Here is a 27,590-nt window from a genome sequence, read left to right as displayed (position 1 = left end):
AAATCAATATATAGACTATTAAAATCGTTTTATATGCCCCCAAACACCGATTTTGGCAAAAAATGACAACAACAGAAAAACAACGAAGAGCGTATTTGGACACTACTCAGCTACGTAATTCCGCCACGCTGGTGGTGAGTTCAGGTAAAGCAATAACCACGCGACTAATCGTTTGTCAAATTACGACTGTAGAGGTATTTTAGATTTTTCAGCAATCAAAATATTGTAAGAATCAGATATTATAATAGTAAATGCGTGAATTGAATATTTTTGCTGTCAAATTAAATCCACTCAAGTTATGTGTTTGTTTGGAAATAGAATTGTACAATGTCCTTTGGACTTTAAATGCAGCACAAGCCATGCCTTGACTTCTCAAAACAGTGTAATGTGTGCTGAGCTGACTAAAATTTAGTGAGGTAATAACCATTAGGCAAAGACTGCACCCATAAGAACGAGTGACGCGTTTTTTTCTCCCTCTCTCTTAAGGTAAGACACATCTCTGTTCCACTTGAATTTAGATGTGTTCAAAAATGGCATAGCAAGTTTGGACAACTGTAAACATGCAGCAAGTCAAAGCTAGCGAAACAATGTTGATTTAATCACGCCTCTATTGCGAACAACCCCATGTTTGTATTATACTGCTAGCTACATGTGTCATTTTGGGGAACGAATACAATGAAAACTAACTCATCTACTGCCATTTTACTAGCAAATGGGCCAAACTCTTTTTAGACACCTTGTGATTTGTGCAGTCCCCTCTCTTAAGGTTATGTGACATGTGTTTTTCTAATTGATATATTCTACTGATTCGTGATCTTGTGTATATTTACAGTATTTGAGACATACAATCATAAGTGTACATTAAACCGGTTTTCGTGAGTCATGTTGGTTTTAACAGGGCAAATGAAATATGTGCTCACTACCCCCCCCTCTGGTGTGTTGTTCTAAAGAGGATTTTTTTTGGCGTAGGTGTTGTCCTTCAAGAAGACATGTTTTGTCTTGTGCTTGGATACACGTTTTGTAATAATTACTGATATTAAAAATTATTACATTTAGGCGAAAAAAGTTTTATTTAGTGTATTTTGTTTTGTTCATTAGTGTTGTTTCCAATCAAATCCTGAGCACCTCCTCTCACATAGTTTAAAATTCTTACCATGTGTCTTAATTATTCGTCTGTAACAAATTGCTTCGAAATTATAGTGCCACTATTTAAAGTGTCTCTTTCGCTGTGGAATAGAGGCCAGCCTAGCTTCTTAGTTTTTGGCTGGGAACATTCGTTGCACAAGACAGTTGGTTCATAGAAACAATCTCAGAATTGGACAAATAAAATAGAGTTTTTAACTGTGCTAGGATTCCTAATTTCATTCTTGATGGGCAGGCCAAACATGTCTCGTTTCTGTTCAGGACACTTGAGTTTTGATTTGTATTCAATGTTTTGGCAATATTTTGACCATTTTCCAAACAGGATTACAGAGCACACAACCTGACTTCTCCAAGTCCAGACATGCCAGATTCTGCATCAAATGATACTGGTTCAAGGGTATTTGACCCTCAACATTCCCAGAACCTCCTCAGAGTTTTACGCACCTTCTGGCAGGAGCAGAGCTTCCACGATGCACTGCTGGTGGTGGATGGTGAGGAGCTTCCTGTCCAGAAAAACATTCTGGCTGCAGCCAGCCCTTATATTCGGTAAGGCAATATGAGTGAGACTTTTAGCTTCATTCCACTAATAGTAGCATTCATAGTAACATTTAAAACGTGTCTATAAACAAGTGCTTGCTCATGTCAATGGTTCAATTCTAGGACCAAATTAAACTATAATCCTCCAAAAGAAGATGGATCAATATACAGGATTGAGCTTCAGGGTGTCTCCATGCCCATCATGAAACAGATTCTGGACTACATCTTCAGTGGTGAGGTGAGTGCAGAAGCTTTCAAAAACAGTTTAGATATCAAACGATGTTCCTTTTTGTTTCAATTTGTACCTCACTGTCTCTGTGCTTGATTCATGTGTTATTGTCTGACCTTTACACATAGATCACTTTGAGTGAAGGGACCATCCAGGACATGGTGCAAGCATCTGACCTGCTCCTCATGACTGAGCTAAAGTTACTGTGCTGCCAGTTCCTTGAAAGTTGCATCACAGCAGAGAACTGTATTGGCATCCGTCTTTTCTCACTGCATTACTGCCTGCACCACGTCCACTATGCTGCCACGGAGTACTTGCACACGCATTTCCGTGATGTTGCACTCACAGAGGAGTTCAGGGAGTTGCCTCACGACCGACTCTGCGAGGTGCTGGCTGAGGAGAAACTTAACGTCGGGAATGAAAAGCATGTGCTGGAAGCTGTGGTGCGATGGTTAAGCCACGATCCAGACGCTCGCAGGGTATGTACTCACCCGGCCTGGCTCACTATCACTTTTTGAGTCAATTCAAAATGCTTTCGACAGGTTTGAGTTTGGGCTTCTATGCAACATACATTATACCACACCATTTTCAGCTAAGCGTGGGCTCAGCTTTTTGAGGCAGCGCTGTGGTGGTACAGAAAGAGAACATCCGAAAACAGTTCCGTCATTGGTCTTTTACAACTTCTGATTGATTGATTGATTGATTAGGAACCCTAATATAGCGCCGGGAAGACAGCCATATTTAGCACATGGCATCAGTGACTTCTGGCCTTTGCTTCTATTGTCTCCCATTCAATGAGTGGGATTTTCTTGGTCAGATTTTGATGAATCACGGTCAGTTTCACAATTTTGCAGATTCAATACTGATGAATGATTGAATGACCTTTCATAAAACAGACTGAATACTGATGGGTGACTGACCTTTTGACCTTGACTCAGATTAATCAGAATCTGCCCAGAAATAACACATTGAATGTGCTCGGTTTTAAATAGGCTTCATTTTTTTCATTGGTTTGCACTAAGCAAGTAAGTTAACTTTGTTGCCCTGTGTGCCAAGTTTTTGCCATAATTATTTTTGACTTGAAGTCAAGCCTTGAAGTGTTATTTATATAATGCTTGCTTAAAAACAAACACTAACCCTAACCCAGTGTTTCTCAACCATATTTTGCCAGGCCCCCCCTAGAAAAAAGAAATCTTTTCGCGCGCCCCCTCCAGTCGATGCACTGAATATAAATAAGATTATTATTGATGAAAATTGTTTAAGTATACCTACACATGTATCCTTTTTAACATTAACAACAGAAAACCGCAATACAAATCAACTTTCAACAACTGTTAATTATTTTTATCGCGTTTATACGGGTTATAGCTTAGTCTTAAACAAAAAAAAAACATCAAGTTGCACCAAAGTGCCTGAAACTAAATCAATCAATCAATCAATCAAATTTTATTTGTATAGCCCTAAATCACCGAAGTCTCAAAGGGCTTCACAGATGAAAAGAGGTCATGTGGAGACCTCTTTCGAAAAAAGAAGTCGTACAGAGACATTTTTTGGGTGTAAGGTACACAACAGCATCCCCTGTCAAAGCTCCCAGAAGGGGAAGGAAAAACTCAAAAACCCCAATTAGGGGAAAATCACAAACCTCCAGAACGGACCACAGGTGGGAGGAGGCCCCTTCCAGGCCCACAGGTTGAAGTGGATGCTGCATGTACCAAATACAGACATACACATAAACAATATAGATTACAGAAAACATATGACATATAAGAAAACAAACGAAAATGATGAAAATGATTACCGTACTTTATTGCAATTACATTCCACATGACAAAAACAAAGCCTTTTTCCTGGGATCATCCGCGCCCCCCCTGGCATCACCTCGCGCCCCCCCCAGGGGGGCCCGCCCCACTATTTGAGAAGCACTGCCCTAACCCAAGTAGACACGTTAACCAAACATGATGACGCCTCCTCCTCTGCGGCGTTTTTGTTGGGATGGACCCACTTGGCCGGACTGTGGGACGAATCCTGCCTGGTGGCTTCGCCGACTGTCAAGACGTCTTTGCACTGGACATTTCCTGCTTAATATGGTGCAATATGTTATTCTGCATCTGTTTTGTACACTCAGTTGACCCTGATAGGGGGCTCCCCCCACCTGTGGTCCCTACTTATTTTCCCCAAATTAGGGTTTTTGAGTTTGTCTTTCCCTTTCTGGCAGCTTTGATCAGGGGATGCTGTTGTGTACTAATGATGGAAAGAAGTCTCTGTATGACTTATTTTCACCTGTAAAGTTGAGACTTCGGTGATTCCGGGCTATACAAATAAACTTGGATTTAATTTTATTTGAATAATCCTGATTAATAATTGTGATTTTAATAATGGCCAAATTTTGACCCAAATAATGATGATTATTATTTTGGACATAATCGTGTAGCCCTCCCTTGACTAAATAACACAAGTTGTCACTCTTTACAACACCGTAAACATCTTCTTTATGTATAAAGTGTTTATTACCAACAATATAAAGACAACCCCAGCACTTCACAGATTTTTTTTTTTTAAATATTTATTTAAAGTTTAACTTAATCTTTTTGTTTAATTGCAGGTGCACATGAGAGAAGTGATGTCTGCAGTGTGGTTGCAAGGCTTGGATGCAAGCTACCTGAGAGAACAGGTAATGAAACAGTCTGTAAATTCAGTTCACACTAGGTTTGGGTTTCCGTTTTGAACAGATATTTCTTGCCAGGCCAGGTTTTAACTCGTGTGCATGTGTCATCATTTTCCTTTAGGCGTTGGGGGAGCCACTGATGAGAGAGGTGATTAGAGAGCACTGTCAACCAGTTCTAGGAGAGAGTCAGCTGCAAGGCGAAGCTCTTCTTGCTGCTTTCAAGCCTCGAGGTTACTCAGAGTGCATTGTTGTTGTCGGGGGAGAGGATCGCAGGTAAGGCTGAAATATTTAAATTGCATATTTCATACGCAAACTATGTGTTTTACATAAATAAAAGTACGAGCTTTTAAAATAATTTTCAAACAACTAATTAGAATAGAGAGTAATTAAAGAGCAACAAAGTATGTAAAAGACAGTTCTCTCGAACAGTGGTTCTCAAAGTGGGGGATCGCGGACCCCTGGGGCTCCGTGGCCTGACTGCATGAGGGCCGTCAAATAATTGGTGTAATTAACAATTTAAAAAAATTGTATTTGTGTTAATTTCATGTTATTTTATAATCAAGTATTCATGCCTCTATAAGCAACCTATTCAACCAGTTTAATTCAATCAATGCCAGGGATGTATTTTCCTTTTTCTTTTTTTTTTTTAAGAGTCCGGATATTCAATCCCAGATACTTACTCTTAAGTATTGATTTAATACTTAAGTATCTGGAAATTAATGTCCTTGATAAACTTAAGTATTGATTGTCCGGACTCTTAAAAAAAACACGAAGATATGTCTCTGGCATTGAATGAGTTTACATCATTTTTAAAATGTAATAATTTAGAAATTTTTCAAAATGCATTTTGTGTCTACAGTTGCTTGCAAATGAGGCGATGAAGCGACTTATTACTAGTCATAAGAAATATATCTCAAATTTTCGAAGTAACATGCCCAACAGTGACCAGAGTGGGGTGGGTCCACGAAATCATTTGGGTGATTAATAAAAAATATATATTTGTGTTGATTTCCTTTTGTTTGATATTAAATTGTGAAACTATTCATGACTCTTCAATAAAGCAATCCATTCTACAAGGTTAATATATTTTTCAAAATCTAATAATTTTGAAATTTGTCTAAAAGCATTTTGTGTCTACAATCACTTGCTAACAAGGTGATAAAGCCATCAAAGCTACAGCGGCACTTTATTTTAGAATGCTGTTTTTGACTAAATAATTGGAAATTGACCTGGTTTGTTATATGGAGGCAGGCAATTTGCAATTTTTATTTTCTAAACCAGTACAGCTAAAAAGTAACAAATAGAATTGATGTCAAATTGGATCTGTTGGTGAATAAAAGGCCACTTATTTTTTTTTTAATTTAATAATGATCAGAAATATTGTTTTTTTTTTGTTTGTTTGTTTGTTTGTTTTGTTTCCACGAAGATTTGCAATGGGGATCCTTGGAAAACTTGCTTTCTAAAGGGGTCCTGACTCCAAAAAGTTTGAGAACCCCTGCTTTAAAATTCCTAAATGAACAAACTGTCCATAGACATATTTTAACATTAAATAGACTTTTAAAAATGCTCTTGAAAAACTCATTAAAAAATATAAACCTTGGCTTAAAATACAATCTTACTTTTGGCATCTTATTCATTTTGTGTGCAGCATAACCGGTAAATGCAGCTTCACCATGTTTGCGTTGAACTCTGGGTTCCACTGTTTGAGCTGACTCTGCAGACCTCCGAGCTTAACTTAGTCCTTTTAGTGTGAGAATGGGTTGTAAAAGTAGATGTTCGGTGAGTGCAAATTTGTTTGTTCCATACAGAACCAGAAAACCCACAGCTGTGACTCGCTGCATGTGTCCACTCTATGACACCAACCGACAATCCTGGATTGAGCTGCAACCTATGAGCATTGCCCGTATGGGTCATGGAGTTGTTGCTGCTGGTATGTGAGAGAGCAGCGGAGTGTGGCTGTGCTGCAGAAATAATCTTTGAATGCTTTTCATTATTTTTCTCTTTAGTTGGCACTTTGAAAAGTATGTTGAATTAGTAGTCTAAATCAGTGATTCTCAACTTGTGAGTCTGGACCTAAAAGTGTTTTTTAATACAGAGGCATACCAAATTCTTGCATAGATGTAAAATATTGACTATGGCTCAGCAAATGAAACTTGCTTTCTTACTAATAACTACCTGCTGTTTTAACAAACACTGTATAGTGCGTCTCAGCTTTTGGCAAGCGGCCGCCATAGCTCACAATACAGTGATCCCTCACTACTTTGCACCTCGCCTATTGCGCCCTATCGTGCTGTGACGGGTTCCTGCATGCCAGACAGACAAGGTAACTATAAAGGCACTGACTACGGATGTCCAACAACTGCAGTACACATATTTACTTAAATCTTAAATTATGAAACCATATTTACTAACTGAACACTTACCTCTTTTCATCCTTTGAAGTCTCGCGGCAATCGCGGTCATATTAGCGGCACCCAGAAGTCGAATTAATGTTAAAGTGGTACATAATCATACATGATAACATGGTCTTTGCTCCTCTGTCTTGGGTCTAGCCAACAGCGTATGTTTCAGGACTGACACGGCACGTCCCTCTAGGTGTAACAAATGGGAGTTGGGGCAGAAGTAGATTGCAACTCCTGCCCTCATTAGTTGATGGTCGCGCCGGGAGCCAAGTAAGAGATTGGCATCTCTATAAGATACGCGACTGGCTCCCGGAGCAACTTCCGACCAATTAGGACAGGAGTTGTAATCCACTCCCGCCCCAACTCTCGCTTGTTACACAGACCTGAACGTGCCGGTTTCAATCGGAAAACACATAGGCTGTTGCTCTGCAAAGACCCAAGACAGAGGAGCAAAGACTTTCACCGGACCGTTGGAAATCTCTTATCTAGATTTCTTTCATAATAAAATGGTATTTCAAGTTGTAAACTCTCGTTGTTATCGTGTTTGATTATGTATAGCTTCGACTTCAGTTCAATTTCCGGGCGCCGCTAAGATTTCAAAGGATGGAAAGGAGTAACTGTTCAGTTACTATATAAGGTTTAATAATTTAAGATTTAAGTAAATATGCGTACTGAAGTAAAAACGAGGGATCACTGTATGCTTTTGGCCATACAGTATGTCAAACTTGTTTGAAACTGTTTAAAAAATGAATGTTAATGTAAATGTATTTTCAGAAGCTATTTTTAATCAGAGTTCAAATCGACCTGGCTCCGGCCTTCCTGTGTGGACTTTGCATGTTCTCCCTGAGTTTGCGTGGGTTTCCTCGAGGCACTCCGGCTTCCTCCCACACTCCAAAAACATGCAGGGCAGGTATATTGGACATACTAAATTGTCCTTATGTGTGATTGGGTGTGTGAATGGTTGTTTGTCCCTCTGTGCCCTGTGATTGGCTGGCAACCAGTTCAGGGTGTCCTCCGCCTACTGCTTGAAGTCAGCTGGGATAGGCATCAGCAAGCCTGCAAGCTTTGTGAGGAGAAGCGGCCATCGAAATTGAATGGCTGGATGGATTTTGAAACCCAAATAAAATTATTAATTGTGCTCAAAACATCAACATTATTTGAGAATCACTGGTCTAAGTTGAACAAAGCAGGACTATAATCCCTTTCATATGGTTTTGTGATTATTTATTTATTTATTTTTGACTCTTTTAGAGGGATTTCTGTTTGTGGTGGGTGGAACAGATGAGAACAATATAGTCTTAAACACTGGTGAGAAGTACGACCCAGATTCCAACACATGGAGCCCCATACCCACAATGTTCCAGGTATACTTATCAACTTCTGCATCTGTTTTTCAAATTGCTTACTCAGTTAGCAATGAAATTAACCTTTCATGTCAAAATCATCACGGTTATCTGTAAAATCACTTAGATCAATCAAGCAAAAAAAACCATGATAATAATAATAATCATCATCATCATCAGAGTGCATGACTGCACCTTTAGATCTGGAACAGGTTTTATTTTGGATGCGTCATTACAAATCACATGACAACGCCTATTTCTTCACAAGATTTTAAAAAGAAAGTCTTGTAGATTTGTAATGCACACTAGCAAGTGACAATTGTCATTTGTTGCCAGTGATTCTCAAACTGTAATTTTGGAACCTCCGGATCTGTGAGCCATAACTTGAAGGTCAGCAAAATAATCGACAAAATAATTTACGATTAATTGTCGTATCATATATAATGAATACATAAATAAAGAAAATGCATAGCTGCATTAATAATAAAATAAAGCAAAATGCTTAACCAAGTACCCCGCCCTACTTCATATTGGGTCAATTGTGACGTTGCACGTAATTTTGCTGATTCTTTTTAATGCATTCCCTTTAGTGCAGCTCCATCTAGTGGATGCATAACGCAACTCTATCTAGTGGATGCATAATGCAATCCCACCCACTAGTCTACAGCATGTGCCTTGTAATCTGGTGCGCCTTATATGTAAAATAATTTAAAAAAAAAATAGGCCCTTCATTGAAGGTGCGCCTTATAGTATGGAAAATACGATACACACCTGTTAAGTGTCATGACTTCAGCATGTGGTTTATGACGTTTCCATGCTGACAGTGTCTCCAAACAGACATATAAACTCCAATCAGAGTGCTTAGGGCCCCCTCTGTGGCAATTCCTGCTAAGTAGATGTATCCAGGACCACTTTTTTGATGGTGACCAGCACACGAGATGGAAAAAACACAAACAAACAACAACAACCACTTTGTGCTGGAGCTAGTTTTCTATCTATCCGTCGGTTATCTACCTTTTATCCAAGGTCGGGTTGCGGGAGCAGCTGCTTAAGCAGGGAAGCCCAAACTTCCCTCTCCTCAGGCACTTCCTCCAACTTCTCTTGAGAGATCCCCATGCACTCCCAGGCCAGCCAAGAGACATAATCTCTCCAGTGTGTCGTGAGTCGTCCAAGCCCTCACCACGGAGGTGTCCAGGAGGCATCCTAATATGTATGCCTGAGCCACCTCAGTGCTCCTCTCAATGTGAAGGAGTAGCAGCTCTGCTCTAAACCCTTGCTGGATGACCGACCTTCTCACTCTATCTCTAAGAGATGCCATGCAGAGGAAAGTCATTTCAGCCGCTTGTATCCGGGTTGGTGTTCTTTTGGTCACAACCTACAGCTCATGACCATAGTTAAGGGTAGGAAAGTAGATTGACAGGTAAATTTAGGGATTTGTTTCAGGGCTAAGTTTCTTCTTCACCGCGACAGACCGATACAGAGTCCGCATCACTGGAGACTCTGTGACTGATCCCCCTGCCGGTCTTCGCTCCACCCTGCCCTCACTCATGGACAATAGTTGGAGATCACGGCTCAAACAAGTCGAAAGCACCACAGTATCTTCAATAAGCAAAGCTGCATTGCTGAAACAACCAAACCTTCAGTTGTGCCTAGAAAATTCTATCCATAAAGGTAATGAACATAATCAGTGTCAAAGGGGAGGCTCGGCAGAGTCCAACCCCCACTTGGAAAAGAGTCCAACTTACTGCTGGAATTGCAGACCAAAACTCTGATATCAGTGGTCCAGTGACCCAACAGCTCATATCAGGGGGCTAAATACCTAGTACTCCTGAAGCACGCCCCACAGAACTCCCTAAGGGACACAATCATGCCTTCTCCAAGTCTACAAAAGACATGTAGACTGGTTGGGCAAACTCCCATGCTCCCATGAGGATCCTGCCAAGGGTGTAGAGCTAGTCCACTATTCCATGGCCTGGACAAAAAACATACTGAATGAAACATACTGAATCCAAGGTTTGACTTTACAGCACCCCTGAATATACCAAACCAAGGAGGCTAAAGAGGGTGATCCCTCTGTAGTTGGAACACATCCTCCAGTCCTCCTTCATAAAAAGAGGGACCGCCACCCCAGTCTGCAAATCCAGAGACATTGTCCTTGAGGTCCTTGCGATGTTATAGAGGCATGTCAACCATGACAACCTTGTAACATTCAGAGGCTTTAAGATTTCTGGGCGGATTACATGTACCCCAGGGGCCCTTCCACCAAGGAGCTTTTAGCCACTTTGGTAACTTAAACCTCAGAAGTGGGTGAGCCCATCTCTATTATACACATTATCTTCAACATACACAGTGTTAAAAGTGCATTGCCTCCTCTTCACGAGACGCCAGATGGTGAACCAGGATATCCTTGAAGCTGTTGGGAAGTCGTTTTCCATAACCTCAACAAACTCCTCCCACACTCAAATTTTTGACCCAATAGGCCCAATAGGAATCCTTCTTCAGCTTGACGGCTTCCCTTACTGGGGGTGTCCACCAGCTGGTTCGAAGATTGTCACCACGACATGTAGTGACCACCACAGCTCCGGAGCGACAGCTCCTATCATCAACCTCTACAATGGAAGCACAGATCATGGTCCACTTTGACACTGGGTTGTGGGAGAAATTATGCTGGAGGTGGGAGTTGAATCTCCTTCTGACAAGGGACTCTGCTCGACATTCTCAGCAGACCCTCACAATACGTTTCAATCTGCCAGATCGGACCAGCTTCCTACCCCACCAGGTGGTGGGTGGTGATGACAGCTCTCGCCCTCTCTTTCCACGAGTGTCTATGCGGTGAAAAATCCAAAGCTATGACCACCAAGTCACTGAGACCGAAGGTGTACTGGACACCTATATGTTTTAACATGGTGTTGTTTATGGATAAACCACAACAAGCACCAAAATCAAGAAACAGGACACTACTCAGGTTCAAATCACTTTCAAGTCTTGGACCTCCTGTTCTGTCATGGCCCACATGAGCATTGAAGTCCCCCAGTAGAACTAGGAAGTCCCCAGAGAGAGTGCTCTCCAGCATACCCCTCGAGTACTCCAAAAAAGGGTGGGTATGCCAAACTGCTGTTCTACACACAGTCATAATCCAAATGGTGAGGGAAGTTATCTTCTCACCCACCAGGGTGAACTCCAATTTACAGGCGCCAAGCTGAGGGGCATTAAGTATGCCCACACCTGCTCTGCACCTCCCACCGTGGCCAATTCCAGAGTGGAAGAGAGTCCAACACCTCTTAAGGAGATTTGTATCAGAATTCAAGCTGTGTGTGGAGGCCAGTCCATCTATGTCTAGTCGTAACCTTTCTGCCTCGCACAACAGCTCATGCTCTTTCCCTGCCAGGGAGGTAACATTCCACATCCCTAGAGCTAGCTTCTGCAGCCAGGGACCGGGCCTCCAAGGTCCTCACCTTTGGCAGCTGCCCAGCTCACACTGCATGCGACCCCTGTGGCCCCTCCCACAGGTGCTGGGCCTATGGGAAGGGGGACCATGTTACCTCATTAGGAAGAGACCGGCCGGGCGCCATGGATGCAGGCTCAGTCACCAGCCCCTCACCAGCAAGCCCCTCCTCCAGGCCTGGCTCCAGAAGGAGTGTTTTGTTGTTATGTCATGTTTCTAAATTCTGATAGCCTAAACATTTGCAAGAGCACCTTTACACTAGCTAACCTTCATTTAGCTACATAACAATGCATGTTTTATAATTACCCTTGGAGAGAGTTTTCACAAGCTATGTGATTTTTTTTTTCCACATTCTTGCATTTGCATATAAATATATAATACAAATCGAAGTGTTGGACAAGCGAATCCTTGTGCCAGTTGTTCGGTAGAAGATTTTGTAGTTAAAAATATGTCATGATTTGTGCAGACTCGCCAGAACTTTGGTGTGGTGGAGCTGGATGGTCTAATTTATATTCTTGGTGGGGAGAATGCAGAAACTGAACTGACTACTGTAGAAGTTTTTGATCCTCACATGAATACCTGGAAGATGCAGACCAGTATGACAATGATCCGCAAGGTAACACGCCATAAAACCTTTACAGTCAAGTGGAATCTAAATAAGCTGGTAGATTTTCAGAGGTGGTAACAAAAGTTGCCTCTCACCAGGCATGGGTATCTATTAACATTTTAACTTTTTTCAGCATGTCTGGTAATTGATACTAGTATTTACCTGTAACAATTTTGGTACTTTGTTTCCCTTTTTATGGTCATTTTTTTTAAGTTTAATTTACAGTAAAATCAAAATTAAATAAATAAATTCCACAGTTATTTTTCACTGTGTAAAATTTGATCAATCTCAACATAATGAATTTACAGTGATCCCTAATTGTTTGCGGTTAATGAGAACCGGAAGCCTCCCGCTATGGGTGAAAAACCTCCAAGTAGTGTCACACTCCAAGACTGAAACTTCCCTCTTAGTCTAAGAAGCGAGACTTGGGGCGGGAGTAAACTACAACTCCTGTAATCAGCGAGAGTTGGGGCGGGGGTAAACTACAACTCCTGTCCTCATTGGTTGATGGTCGCTCCAGGAGCCAATAGCATGTCTAGCTTGTGCATTCACTTATAGTTACCTCGTCTGCCTAGCATGCAAGAATTGGCAATATACTTTTTTTTTTTTTCAAAAAAAATCTGCGATGCACCGAGGGCGCGATAGGTGAGGCACGAAGTAGTGAGGGATCACTACACCAAAAGTAAAAATAACATTGTAATAAATCACAAGTAATGCTTTTGTATATAAATCTTTTGATAAAGTATAAATGAAGCAAACAACAAGCAGATATGACAAAATAGACAAAGGGCAAAACAAGGTTCTTTGCAACAAATTACACAGGGAAAGCCTAAGAGGTACGGCATTTCTTCAAATGTCTTGTTGTTAGAAGCGGCTGTAGATGACGCAGGAGCTATTTCGTCCCTCCAGACCCCCAGAAGCGGTACCTAAAGCACAGTATAAGCCTTCACACAAGTGCTGGACGAGAACGCATACCAACAATACGTCAATCATGACTCCGGGTGAACATATAAAAGGCAGTGTCGCCCGGAAGACTGTTTCTCAGAACCTTCTCAGAAACGTTGGTTTGCATGCCATTTGTGTTCTATGCTTTTTATGGTCTTTTTTCGTCACTGGTAGCCCGTGAACCATGTTGGTCGGAGCTGCTTTTTGTAGTCTCCGTCCTCCGGTGGCTGCGACACTTGTGTTGGTTTATCCTGGTATAGCCTTGTTGTTGCACAAAAATTGCTTCCTATGGCTTTGCTTCATGGGGTTAGATCATTTGTATTATTCCTGGCATTTAATTTCTGTTGCTTTTTCTGTGATTTGTCGCCAATTTCTTATTTGCTTCTTTTCAGCGTTCTTAACTTGTGGGCTTTCAGGTATCCAGTTTTATCAACTGCGTTTCACACTCTGTCTTGGCTCATGGTAGACTCATTGTCCCATGTTGTGCTGGTGCGAGATGAGTGGCATCTCCACCCGCATATGCCACTCATCTCGCATGTTGGTTTGTACGGTCTTATGTGTGCGGTTGCACCAAAAAATCGGACTTGACTTTCATCAGTAAGTGAACCGGTTTGGGTTGTTTTGTGTTTCATGCTTGCTTCTTACCAGTTTTATTTGCGCCTATGCCGTCACCTGTCACAATCTGTCACCTATCACAATCTTTCGATCCTTGTTTACCTGCCAGGTCGTGCTATTTGCATTGGCTGCGTTTTGCCCCCATTCTCGGTTCTTTACTCCACTTCCTAGTCTGGCCTGTATTGGCTGCGTCTCACAACGGCTCTAGCTCTTGCATTCCATTCCCTCGCCGCTTTCGGTCGGAAGGTCCAATCTACTTCTACTATCAACCAGCTTTTGTGCACTGCTCGTTTTGTTCTCCCACCCGAGGACACGGGGCCTCTGCTGAGCTCATGTGCCCTGTGCGGGCCCTGCTCTTTTATGTGGACACTACAGCATTGTTTCTTAAGTCGTCTCAGCTTTTTGTTTCATATGGGGGCTCTTCCTAGGGCTCCCCAGGTCTGTCATTACACATGCTTTGGGGGCTTCGGGTCGCCCCTTGCCTTCGAGGGTTCGCGGCCACTCTCCCAGGAGTTTTGCGACTTTTTGGACTGTGCTGAATGGAGTACCCTTGGAGGGTAATTGTGCCACTGCAATCTGGTTGTCCCCTGGCACTTTCGCCAGGTTCTGTCATGTGGATGTTGTTGCACTCAGGGGCTTCTATGGGAGGTTGAGGTAAGTGCCGTTGATTCCTCATGATCTCATTGTTATACGTCATCCCGCCTCTGGCGGTCTGTAGGGGCAAAATAGAACGACAGTTACATATGTAACAGCAATTCTACGAGCCCCGGATGACAGCCAGAGATGGAATCCTCATTTTTGTGTTGTTCGCACAAATAGGTTTTGAGGGACAGTGTCTTATATCTGTTCACCCACCGTCACGATTGATTATTGTTGCTATGCATTCTTGTCCTGCGCTTGCGCGGCTTATTCTGTGCTTTAAGGACTGCCCCTGACGGTCATCCGGAGCTCACAGAACCGTTCTTACATACATAAATATTGATTCAAAGTCTTATTTCACCTAGTGGCTGAGAGAAATCAATATCACTGCATGCATGATGTCACACTCGTATGCTAATACAAAACTCGTATGCTGCTTGTTTACTAGTTTGAAAGTAAACAAGCCGCTTTAGCATCTGTTCACGGGTGACATACGTACTAAAGAACAGTTAGGCTCTCCAGACCCATCTAGACTGGCTTCAATTCCACGCCTGGACTCAGTTTCGGTTACACATCTACATTCTGTGACGATGCTCCTCTCTTCGCATCATCAGCTGCACCAGTCAGCCATCCGCACCAACGCAGACTGTCCAACAAGGAAGACGTGTGAGGCTTCAACATCGCCACAAAATACTTCATAAAAGTGTTTGGCTTAGTAACAGACACCTCTCCGACATTCACAACTTCCAGATAAACTCCATGTTCCATGATTTACAGGCAGTTTCAGACTTCATTTAGTCATATACCTCTGTGGTGATTGCTCAAATCGTCAGGTTACATGTGGTGGATGTGTTAGAAGTCTGTATGGGAGAATGCACATCGATGAAAGGTGTGCAAGCCAGACCAAAGAAACAAATATATGTGATGTGCTTAATGTGTCCTTTTAATCTCCTGGCTTCTGTCTTTGTCTTGATATGGCGGAAGCAATGTGACAGACTAAATAATGTATATGGATACTGTAAATTTTATTCCCTTCTCAAGGTGGGTTGTTATGCCTCCATGAATAAGAAGATCTATGCCATGGGTGGTGGTTCCTACGGGAAACTTTTTGATTCAGTTGAGTGCTTTGACCCCAAAACCCAGCAGTGGACTGGCCTCTGTCCTCTCAAGGAAAGGAGGTAATAATCTAGTTTTGTTTCTACTGGTTTTGTGAACATAGAGTTTGATAATTAAGAAGGCTCTTTCAATATATTTACTAATTCAAAGTATGTCTATTTCACCTTAACTTTGTTATACAATGGAGACATAATTTGTTTGTAGTGGGTTTTTTTTATTAGTAGTATTTTGAATGAATTGCATCTTAAAGGGTGAAGTCAAGTAAAAAAAAAAAAAAAAATCCTTAGTCAAGTTTTATTTCTAAAGCATTTCTAAAACATTAATACAGAACGTTCTAAGTGTCTCCACTACACATCCTGTCACTGCTCAGTGGTTTTCTGGATTTGGACATGTGACATTCGCAAGCTCTCAGCTCTTAGGCACTGAGTTGGAAAATGGTCACCCCCCTGAAATAGATAAAATGGGTGGATTTAGTTGCTTGATTCAAATTCCACAATATTAATCAGAATATGTTGTTTCGACTAACATGTAGAACATATCAATGGCCAAAAAAGCAAAACTTGCATTTTTTCACATTGACTGCTAAGAACAAGGATTACTACACATTTTCAAACATCATATCTGAAGAAAAGGGATTTTTGTTTTTTCCAGATAGGATGATCTGTATTCTGCTCATTGATATTGTAAGGAAACTGTTTGACTTGACTTTCTGTTTTAACTTGCTGCTTGATGTTTTATGTCCCCATATTGTGCAACATGAAATGACACACAGCTTTGTGGTCATTGTCACGGCACCAACATTGCAAGTTTTAGTTTCTGTTTGGCTTGTTTTCACTATTAACTCAATCATATGAGAATGTTGCACATAATGATGAAACAATAGATATAACAGTTGTTGAGTCATAAAGTGTACTTCATTAAAGAATAGCAGATCCTCTTGACAAGTAAATGAGCTGCCATGTTGCATCATCTTCGGGTTGCAAAGCCACAGTTTAAACTGACCTTTTCGGCATAGTCTGCCTCAGTTCTTGCCAACAGCCAGTAAATGTCTCTGGTTTGCCCTATCTGCTATCTGTTCCGGTTTTTGTTTTTTGTTTTTTTTCATGAAACAAAAAACCTCAGTCTAAAAACTCCGGCCAAAGTGGAGATTTGCCAAACTCTTCAGATCCCCGTTTATGTGTAGCAATCATAAACCGGAGTTTCACGACATCACTCTATTTTTAGCCAAAGTACCTTGACGTGAAGAGACAGAAGTTTTTTCTGGAAAGTTTGTCGCAAAAGTGGTGTTTTGGCAACTTCAATGCACAGTGTTTTTTCCCACCGTGGCATCCAGACTGTACTGGGCTAATTTGACCAATTTGCCTTGTTAGGTTTGGATCTGTGGCTTGTGGCATCGGTAAGGAGCTCTACGTGTTTGGTGGAGTGAGAAGTCAAGAAAACGACAACCCAGAGCAACGTCATATGATGACCTGCAAGTCTGAATTCTACCATGATGAAATGAGGAGGTGCTGATTTCTATTCTTTTTCTATCCCTTTTCTCTAATTTCTTCTCTATTAGTTAAATCAGTCATTCACTTTCTGAGTGAGAATGCTGTTCAAGTCAATAATTTTTGAAATACTGTAATTTCAGCTTGCAGTCAAAGGAATCTCTTGTTGGTTTTTGGTTTCCTAAAAGTTAGTTGGGATTGATCTGATGGGTTTTTTTTTTAAGTATTTGTTCGTTGGTAGGAAATACGTTTTGACATGAAATATTATCAGCAAAACACCTGCTTTAATACGTGTATTGTATGAAATTAACATTTTGGGAGGTTTTTTTTTCTTCTGAATTGTACCTTTAATGGCTCCAGCAGAAAAAAATGATTTGTCACAAAGATGAAACATGCAAGGCAATATATTATTCTACCGATTTGTTAAGCAATATCAATAAATAACTAAATATTTCCAAAATGCCTCCTAGAAATAATCAATTGGCAACACCTCTCTCCATCTTTCCATGATGTGTGGGAAGGAACGGCACAACATTTGTCCATTCATAACCGTTGTACATACAACACTTATAATGTAAATAACTGGAGATCTATTCCCTCCCTTAGCAATTGTATGGCATTGAGAGAAATGAGAACATATATATGCAGGGCGTACAATTTTTTTTTGTCCGATAAGATACGCAAACGCAATGCATTCCGAGACGCTTCTGTAAGCCTAATTGTTTGCATTTTTTTGTATATTAGATTTCAATTTACATGTCGTAGCATGAGTTACTTTTCTTCCCCAAATTCACCGCCTTTGTGTACGGTCAGGCTTCACCGCCAGGCCACATTTGGCTGTCAAGACGGCCCCATCGCTGGAGGTCCAGTGCTGCATATTTTTCAAAGTCCATTCCTCTTCTGAACTGCATAATCTTAACTAGGGTTGCGTATGAGTGCGCTGAATTTTTAAAAATTGAACTTGAATATGTTGCGAAGACAACCCTTGGCCAACGCCGGTTTGTCCCACGGCAGCTTCAAGAACTGCAACCCAACGAGTCGCTACATTCCAACGTGTCGGTGGGCACAAGAGGGCTACTCTTGAAGAAGAAACATGCCCTGAGCCCGGAGTACACTGCCTCTGTCAACACCGCAGAAATGGTCTGACTCAAGCAGCCGTTCCAGCGAGGGCACGTCAGCCCGCAATAGAGCTACACTTTTTTTGGAACCTAAGCACAAAGCAGGTTTGGGCATATTGATTGCTCAGCCCCTGTACATTGGGGTTCACCTCGGTGGACGAGAGGGAAGGCTCCCTCCGCCTTCAGGTGGGATGATGTGTCCTGACTGTTGTTTGTGCCTCTGCACGAAACTGCAGTTCAGACTACTGGACAGTGGTCCTTCTGGGTATTCTTTTGTTCTGCTGAGGGACCTTTATGTTTTGGGCCTGATGGTGGCGGAGGATGCCGGTCAGACCTGGCAGACCCAAACGTATAGTGAGGTTCTGCTTGGAACGTCTAGTAGAATCCCCTCCCATGGTCTTCAGTTGCAAAATGGTGGAGTGCCCTCTCCGTGTCGACGTAGAGGTCCTAGCCAAAGTAGAGGATTTCAAGTATCTTGGGGCCTTGTTCACCACTGAGGGTAGAATGGAACGGGAAATCAACCAGTAGATCGATGCAGCATCTGCTGTGATGTGGACTCTGTATTGGTCTGTTGTGGTAAAGACCAAGCTATGACTAATGGCGAAGTTCTCAGTTTACCAGTCAAAACCACGTTCCTGCCTTCATCTATGGTCACGAACTGTGGGTCATGACCGAAAGAATGAGATCCCAGATTCCTCAGCAGGATGTCCGGCCTCAAAGTTCAGTCATTTGGGAGGGTCTCAGTGTTGAGCCGTTGCTCCTCCTCGGTCAAGAGGCGAGAGTTGAGGTGGCTCGGGCATCTGGTCAGGTTATCTCCTGGACGGTGAGGTATTCTGGGCTTGTCCCACCGGGAGCAGACCCCGGGGACAGCCCAGAACTGTGCCTCTCGGCTGCCCTGGGAACGCCTATGGATGCTTTCAGAGGAGATAGACAAAGTGGGCCGGTAGATGGAAGTATGGCCTTCTCTTCTCAAGCTGATATATTCCCCCAATATGCAAACTGGTATTGGCCTAAATTAAAGGGACAATGTGTAAGATTTAGGCCGTTTTTCTTCATGGACAGCAGGAGGTGCTGCATTTACCATTGTCCATAGCTATAACAGACATGGCAGCCTCCGGAGGAGTGCCACCCCCCATCTAATATAATTTAATGATAACGACACCTACCATTGAATTTAAAACATACTGTTGGTTGTCAAGAACACATTTATTTTAAGTTTTTTTTAAGTTTATAATAATTTGATTCATTCCTCTCGAATGAAAAACGGTCTAAATCTCACACTGTCCCTTTAAGAAGAGGAAAGATTATGATGTGCTGATGAATGAGACTCTTGAAGAACTTCAGTACAGTATTGCTGATGTGAGGGCCATGTGCTGATGTGAGGGCCATGTGATGATTGTGGCACATGAGCTCAGCAGAGGTCCAAAGAAACTGAAAAGCCACCTAAAAATCAATAAAAGCTGGAGGGCACATGCTCTCTGGACCTTGTCCGCTTTTGCCAGTTCGGCAGCCATCTTGATGTTAACTGCCAGGAGCACCATCTTCTCATGCCCTGCAACAGTGAAAGAGGGCTGGGTGCTGAATCGTGGTGGGGGCTGGGTTGAAGATAGGTGTTTCTGCTGTGGTTTCTCAAAGTGAGCAAAGTAACAGCTGAGTTTCTCTGCTAATAACTGGTACCTTGGTGTGATGCCATTGTGTCTGATTTGTGATGTTTTGTAAAGTTTGCCACACTGGCCATGAGCGATGAAATTCTAGTCTGCTCTTGTTCTTGGTAACATCAATGTTGCACCTGTTTACTTCATTACTGTACTTACTGCTACTGCCTCAAAAATGAGTTTGTAATTTTTTTCTTTACTGATTCCAGTCGACCATGAGATCCTTGAGATGCTCTTGTCTAACACCTTCACTTTCTTATAATCTTTGCGGTGACTGGTTTGTGCAGATGGATGTTCCTAGACGACCAAAACTTGTGTATCCAGACTAGCTCATCATTCGTCTACGGTGCCGTTCCCATTGGAGGCAGCATCTATGTTGTCGGAGACCTGGACACCGGTCAGTAAAACGCAACAACAACCATGATGAACACAATGTTCCAAGCAGCCTTGACCTTTATCGTGCGATTGGATTGCCTGTTGTGGGTGCACAGGTACCAGTTTCGACTACATCCGCGAGTTCCGCCGTAGCACGGGGACGTGGCATCGGACCAAGCCCATGTTACCCAGCGACCTCTCCAAAACAACCTGTGCCGCGCTTCGGATTGCCAACTGTCGTCTGTTCCGCCTTCAGTTGAGCCAAGGCATGTTTCGAATCAGAGTTTGAATTGAGAAAGAACAAAGCAGCTGCTGCTGTAGCTACATCTCTCTTTCACTTTTGCACACTTGGAATCTCCGGTCGCATATTGGATGGCGTCATATTTGAGTTTTGGGAATTTGTAAACACTGAAGTATTTATGTAGCTAACTATGCTTTAAATATGCTCTGTTTTAAGGAACCTTTTTTGTTTTTGTCTTTTTTGCAGCGTATGCTGCGTAACTTATAACAGTGGGAAGAAATCATAAAACTATTGTTTACATTTTAGGCTGATGTTTTATGAAACAATTTGCTTTATTGATGTGATCAAATCATTTGAATTTTAGCAGATTATTTAATTATTGCTTTCTTTTCTTTTACACCTGATCTACTGCTTGATGAGGATTTCGACAACAGTGGAGGAAAAGCAGTTTTGGAGTACTCAAGGGAAAATTATATCAGAGGGTACAATTTTTATTGGTCTAATGGACCATTTTTTTTAAATAATTTGCAAAGTGAGATGGAAGGATGGAGAAAGGACAAAACAGCTTGCAAAGACATTTTGCAAGTTTGACAATATGTTTGAAGTCAAACTGTGACTAACCATCATTTTAATAGCATTGCTATGTTAAAAGCCAAACATTTTTGTAAGAACTTTCCTTTTCTATAATGATAAACGGCTTTTTGTGTGCTTTTCGTGAATTTTCTCCAATTGGAAATTAGGATATGCAGGACAGCGTGTTTACTGTGAGCACAAAGGAATCTTTTACAATATGTGATTTCTGCACGGCCAACTGGCATAATCTCATACTTCATTAGAAAAATAATCGCAAAAGGCTCGTTCTGGGTGCCATGTTGGGCGTTTTTTTTTTTTTTTTCTTTTAATCAGGTCTTCACAGTTGAACGGTACTGTCTTGGAATCCCTTTGTGTTCTTGGGTCTTCCTTTTCAAACTTTGCATAGTCTCACCTTGCTTGCGTGTTTTTATTTGGGTAGCTTTCGCCAACATTGCAAAAAAATGCTTAGATTCTTAATTGAGGACTCTAAATTGAATGAAAAATGTGAGTGTGGATGTTTGGATATCTGTATTTGCCGGCAACCCGGAAGGATGGAGGACAATGCCAGTGCCCTTATTGAATGGCAGCATGCTAGCAGCACTAACAAATGCAAACATTAGTATGTGTGGGGCCTTCCCTGCTGTCGGTCTTCTTGTAACTGTCTCCAGATTACAACCGCAAGTAAACATTACATATGTTATGTTGAAGAATAGATCTCCTCGCCCCGATGGTTTCAAAATTCACTTACTGTATGTGAATCTTGAGGTGTTGAATGGCCATGAGTGATGGAATTCTAGTCTGACCAAGGCTTTCTAGTTGGTACAAATTTGCCATCTTTTGACCCTGTTTGTTGGATGTGACTTCCAACTGTTAGCTAGCTGACCTCAACTCGGGATCATGCATGTAAAGGTAGACACACTCTTAGTTCACACTGCAATGCAAATGTGAAAACTCCTGCTGTGAGTGAGGTTTACTGTGGTGAAATGCATGAGTTGTTTCATTTAAAACCTATTGAATCTCATGAGCATGCAGAAGGGAGTGGGAGAGGTTCCGAGATACCTACATTGGCAGTTGCCTTGAATCAGGGCTCTTTCATCCTGGTCCGAGGGTCAGACTGCTAAATACTTTTTATTATTGATATTAATTAATATTACTGATTCAAAGATGATTATCCAGCATCTGCAGACCTTGCCGATTATGCATTGCAGTCGGAGACCGGCCCTCGAAGACCAAGATTGAAGACCCCTGCATTAAATGTTATATATGCAACTAACTTTCTGGTGACCGTTATGTTAGCAGTGTTGTGCTGAGGTGCGGTTGAGTACTGCTTAATATTGTATGCATGTATCTCCTCTTTGCCTTTTTTCACCTGTAAACTTAGTGTTTATTGTTTTGGTTTTTTTTTTAATGATTTTTATTATTTTTTTCCAAAAGACTGTTACTTTACAGCAGTGCCTACTCGATGTACTGCAATAGCACTCACACACTCCATCTAACAGCCTCTCAGTATTCATTTTGTTTGTCTGCAAATGAATGCACTGTTGCTTAAAATGAAATATATATAATATATATAATATACATATATAATATATAATGAAATATTTTCTACATTGACCGAGATGGATGTTTTGGCAACAACTCTTCACTAATCTTACTAGCAGTGTGCTTGTGGATGTGTTTGACAAAGCTGTGCTGAGACGTACATGTGAGGGAGGGGGTACGCTCACCATGCTCTGATGCAATTCTTGTTGTGTGTTGTAAAAGAAAATAACGTTTGTGCCCAAAAAGACACACACACCTATTCAGCCTCCATACTACTATGTATGTTAGGAGGTCATTGGGCTTTCAAAAGAAAGGTAGGCAAAGTTTATATACTTTTTAATTATGTACAGTGGGGGGCAAATCGTACTCACTTGTCACGATGGTTTTCCTTTCTCCACTAACCATGAAAATTGAGTGAACACTCTTGTGTATGTGTTTTTTTTGGGTGTGTATGTGCATATATATATATATATATATATATATATATATATATATATATATATATATATATATATATATATATATATATATATATATATATATAGAGAGAGAGAGAGAGAGAGAGAGAGAGAGAGAGAGAGAGAGAGAGAGAGAGAGAGAGAGAGAGAGAGAGAGAGAGAGAGAGAGAGAGAGAGAGAGAGAGAGATCTCTATATATATAGATATATATATACATATATAGATTGATAGATAGATGTATGTACAATATATTCTGTACATATAAAAATATGTGTGTGTGTATATATATATATATATATATATATATATATATATATATATATATATATATATATATGTGTGTGTGTATACTGTGTAGATATACATACATGATACATTCATAGATGTATATCTACAGTGTACTGTAGATGTATAGATACTGTATGTATATTTTAAATATATTTGTGTTTGTATATACACAGTTGATACCTATAGATATAAACACCCATATACCGTGATAAATGAGTATACAGTATTCACAGGGATGTTCGTTTTGAGCTTTTTAACCTGTCAAATTAAATATCATGAAGAGAAAATCAAGACACAACAAATCTGAATTGAATTTGAACTATGAAGGGGGTGTGTTATACTGAGTAATTTCTTTGATATTTTATCTTCCAGCAGGGCCATAATTTGAAGCTGTTACCCCTTTTGAATAAAATGTACATCTCTTTTCGACATCTGCAGTGTATGGTTGGTAACACAGTACAAAAAGCAGTTGTTTTGGGGCGGCTAAGCTGTGTGTGTTCTTACTTTCATTATGTGTAAAGTTATCAAGTCATTTTAATACACTCTTCGCTGTTGATGGTTTCATCTGTTAATGATAACTTTCCTTTATTATTTTTACATAACGTGAAACGGAATTATGACTGGTGAACAGGGGATGCTGGAAAATAGCCTGTGTTCATCTTCTATCTCACCTGCTGTGTTTTATCAGTTACTGTTATAACAGTGACTTGCTGTACTGTTCTTCTCTATCGGCAAATAATTCCACATCACAAGAGTAGATGTCTAATCTAATATGATGCTTTAACCTGAGTTATATGGAAGACTATGTTTCAAAGGATGTGGGCTGTGGTATATGTCAAGGGAATTAAAGCACCGAAAGGATTAACTCCATTTGTTATCTCCTCTTTGATGACTTGAGATCTGTGGGTCATATTTGCCTTATCATGCTCTTAGATGCAGAATGACATGCATGCACATCAGATTATTGTGTTTCAGTGATTTTAAAATGCAAATTGCTTGCTTCCACTAAGACAGTGCGTCTCAATAATTTTTTGCAAAGCTCCCTCCAAGGAAAGAGAAAACCTGTCACCCTCCCCCCTTCCCACTCACTGCGCTAATTATAAATAAGATTATCCATAAACTATCAAAGTTGAATAAGTATACCTAAAATTGTATCCTGCAATATAAATTAACCTTCAAAAACATAACTACTTCTTACTTACAATGAAAAAAAAAAAAACCAAGCACATCAAAGTGCCTGACAAAAAAAAAAAACAAGATGCCATTTATTATTTTATTGACATTACACTTCATTTTGCAAAAACAAAGCATTTTCCCTGGGGTTATCCTGGCATCACCTCGCGCACGCCCAGGGGGGCCCGCCCCACGATTTGAGAAGGACTGATTTAGAGTCTCTAATATATGTACCTACTGTGCATGTTTTTGGATTGTCGGAGAAACCAGAGTTTTCAGAGAAAACCCGCACAGAGTGTGGTGAGCCATCAGAGCCAGCAAGGCCTTCTCTGCTGCGCAGGAGTAACATTACCTCATCATATTTAAAATAAAAGTCAATGTCATCTTTTTATTCATTTTTATTTTTCCTTTAATTTGTTAATCCGTTCCTCGGTTGGGATCGTAACGCGAATTCGTCGTATGGCGGGCAATCCAAACCTATGTTAATTAGCTAATGCGTGTAAAACCCCAGATAGAAACATAAAAATTATATATATATACTGTACATTGAAAATTGGTACCAAAATAGTATAGTAAGTGCTGCTTATATATATATATATATATATATATATATATATATATATATATATATATATATATATATATATATATATATATATACAATTATGTATATATACAATTATGTATATTATGTATATACAATAAATAACAATATAAATAAAAAAAATATATATATATTTTTTACCTTTGAGTGATGCTTATGGCTATATTTCCTAGTAAGGGTAGCCTGGGCTAGGCTAGCTTAGCCTTCTTTGTATTTCTTGATTACCCCCAGCTTCGTTTCCATATAAATCATCTTCTTCCTATGGCTAACCAATTCAAGTTTGAATTAGGCACTAAAACGCACTATAAATACGTTTTTTGTAAGCACTCACAGGAGAACAAAGCTTTAACGGTCTGCCATTTTGGAACGAGTGACGCCGACCAATAGCAGACCAGCATCTTAGTGCCTCCGGGACGCCGAACAATAGTAGACCAGTATCTTAGGGAGTCGTGACGTCGACCAATTGCGACCAGTATTGTAGTGAGATAAGCAGTGACGCGTGTATAGACATATGAGCGCGGAGTGACTCGCAGAGTCACACGCACACTGACCGCCATGTTTGAGGTGTCCTAAGGCGGAAAAATGGCTTAAAGAAGGGACAAAAAAATGTTGCGGTCCACATTGTAAGGTAAAAAAAAAAAGGCCAATCACATCACAAGTTGGCTCGAATAAGGCCAGCGAGAAAGCCTGACGTTGAACGTGACATGTACACACTGTGTGATTGGCTACTTGGCATGAGAGGCAGCGCTATGCAGGTCAACCAAGCATGGCTGTGATAATCCCTGTGTCCTGTGCTTCTGTAGAGCAGTCATTCTTAGACGTTTTTAAAGCGAGATAAAAACATATGATAGAAAAGGATTTCTTGTTGGAACTGAAACACCCAAACAAAACTCCACAAGCAAGTCATTGATGTCTTCTTGAAGAAAAAAAAGAATGGATTTTGTGTTGAATTAAGTGTTTTGGGAGACAGACATTTTGGATGAGTGCAAGCATTTTATTTATGTATTTATTCATTTTCAATGTTTTTGTAATTTTATTTCATTTATATTCAATAATGCTAAATAAATACAATTATGTTCTTCTATTTAATTGGGATTTGTAATTTAGCTTACAATCATGTTAAAGCTTGCCTGCTCATAGTGGATTCAATAAAACTTGGACAAATAATTTTAAATTCCCTTTCATTTTTAAGTTTTGGGAATATCACATATCATGATAAATTTAATTGATGATGTGGATTTATTGATGTTTAAATGCTCCAGAAATGTGTTGTGCACGATTAAGGTGATGCAGCACCCAGTAATATGTACGTGTGCTTCTGTATATCATTTCTCTTGCCGCGGTGTCATAAATGATGTTATTATAAAGATATTTGAGTCGGGCATCTCTGAAGGCGTATGTGTGAAACGCACGGATGTCCACTACGCACGGGCATAGGGAGAGCATACAAACTCCACACAGCAAGGCCTAAGCCAGAAGCGAACCCACGACCACTGCACTATGAGATGCACATACTCAACGACCTCCCACCGCGTTGCCCAGATCATTATTTGCATGCAATTTGAATGTTGGCGTCCTTGTATGAATGCAGTTTCCCGGCAGTCCATCCAAGCATGCCCTGACAGGCCGATGGCATTTTTTTTGTTTTCATGGTGTTGAAATAAAAACCTTTACACTGACACCTCAAATTAATTCTTTTTTTTTTTTAATTCTGGGTTGAGCCTTCTACTAGAGCAGTCCTCAGATATTGGCAGGGCTCCATGGGGGTGCGTGAGGCAATGCCAGGGGGGACACGGATGACCCCATGCCATGTGAAGCATAATTGCAATTAAATAAAAATTGCCATAAATATTTGTTCATTTCAGGCACTTTGATGCACTTGGGTTTTGTATTTTTTTTTCAGATTTAGACTAACCTGCAACCTGTATAAACACAGTAAAATGAGTTTTCAGCAGTTGAGATTTTTGCTGTCTTTTCTTTTGGCAACGTCACAAAGGATACAGTTAGGTATACTTTTACAACTTTTATCGATGATAATCTTATCTCGAGTCAGCGAGGCGAGTGAGGGGGCGCGGAAGGTTTTCTCTTTCCTTGAGGGGGACCCTTGTGAGGAAAAGCGGTTAAGATACTTGATGGACGGATTCATTAATTGCTTACTACGCCATTGAAATTTGTATTTACACTATGATTGTCAGTTAATTATGATTAATTGTATGCAATTATTCCAATAAAATTGAGATGTGTAAATCATATATAGAGTACCAATTCTATTTTAATCTATTTCCAATAAAATAAACCACAGACAACCCATTTAATATTCAAACTGATAAACTTTATTGTTTTTAGAAAATAATCATTACCTTTGAATTTTATGGCCGAAACATGTTCCA

The 27,590-nt window shown here is 40.6% G+C and overlaps 1 protein-coding gene across 2 annotated transcripts; it reads left to right on the top strand.

Moving 5' to 3' along the window:
• The first annotated feature begins 287 nt into the window (after positions 1-287).
• Positions 288-20,781, top strand: gan (gigaxonin). Of its 2 annotated transcripts, none has more exons than XM_088417630.1 (13): positions 288-486; positions 1,466-1,689; positions 1,804-1,918; positions 2,038-2,388; positions 4,512-4,580; positions 4,696-4,847; positions 6,383-6,504; positions 8,228-8,340; positions 12,231-12,380; positions 15,612-15,748; positions 17,057-17,191; positions 20,234-20,343; positions 20,438-20,781. In XM_088417630.1, exons 2-13 carry the CDS (start codon positions 1,505-1,507, stop codon positions 20,608-20,610), a joined length of 1,812 nt encoding a protein of 603 aa, XP_088273756.1. In that variant the 5' UTR covers positions 288-486; positions 1,466-1,504; the 3' UTR covers positions 20,611-20,781. The 2 variants fall into 2 exon arrangements, with proteins under 2 accessions (XP_088273756.1, XP_088273757.1); XM_088417631.1 differs by having other exon boundaries at positions 291-486; positions 1,598-1,689.
• The last annotated feature ends 6,809 nt before the right edge of the window (positions 20,782-27,590 follow it).

This window comes from Hippichthys cyanospilos, chromosome 6, assembly GCF_059441005.1.
Source record: "Hippichthys cyanospilos isolate Australia breed blue-spotted pipefish chromosome 6, RoL_Hcya_1.0, whole genome shotgun sequence".
NCBI lineage: Eukaryota > Metazoa > Chordata > Actinopteri > Syngnathiformes > Syngnathidae > Hippichthys > Hippichthys cyanospilos.
The sequence above is the reverse complement of the archived record's forward strand: the minus strand, read 5'-3'. Positions and strand labels throughout refer to the sequence as shown.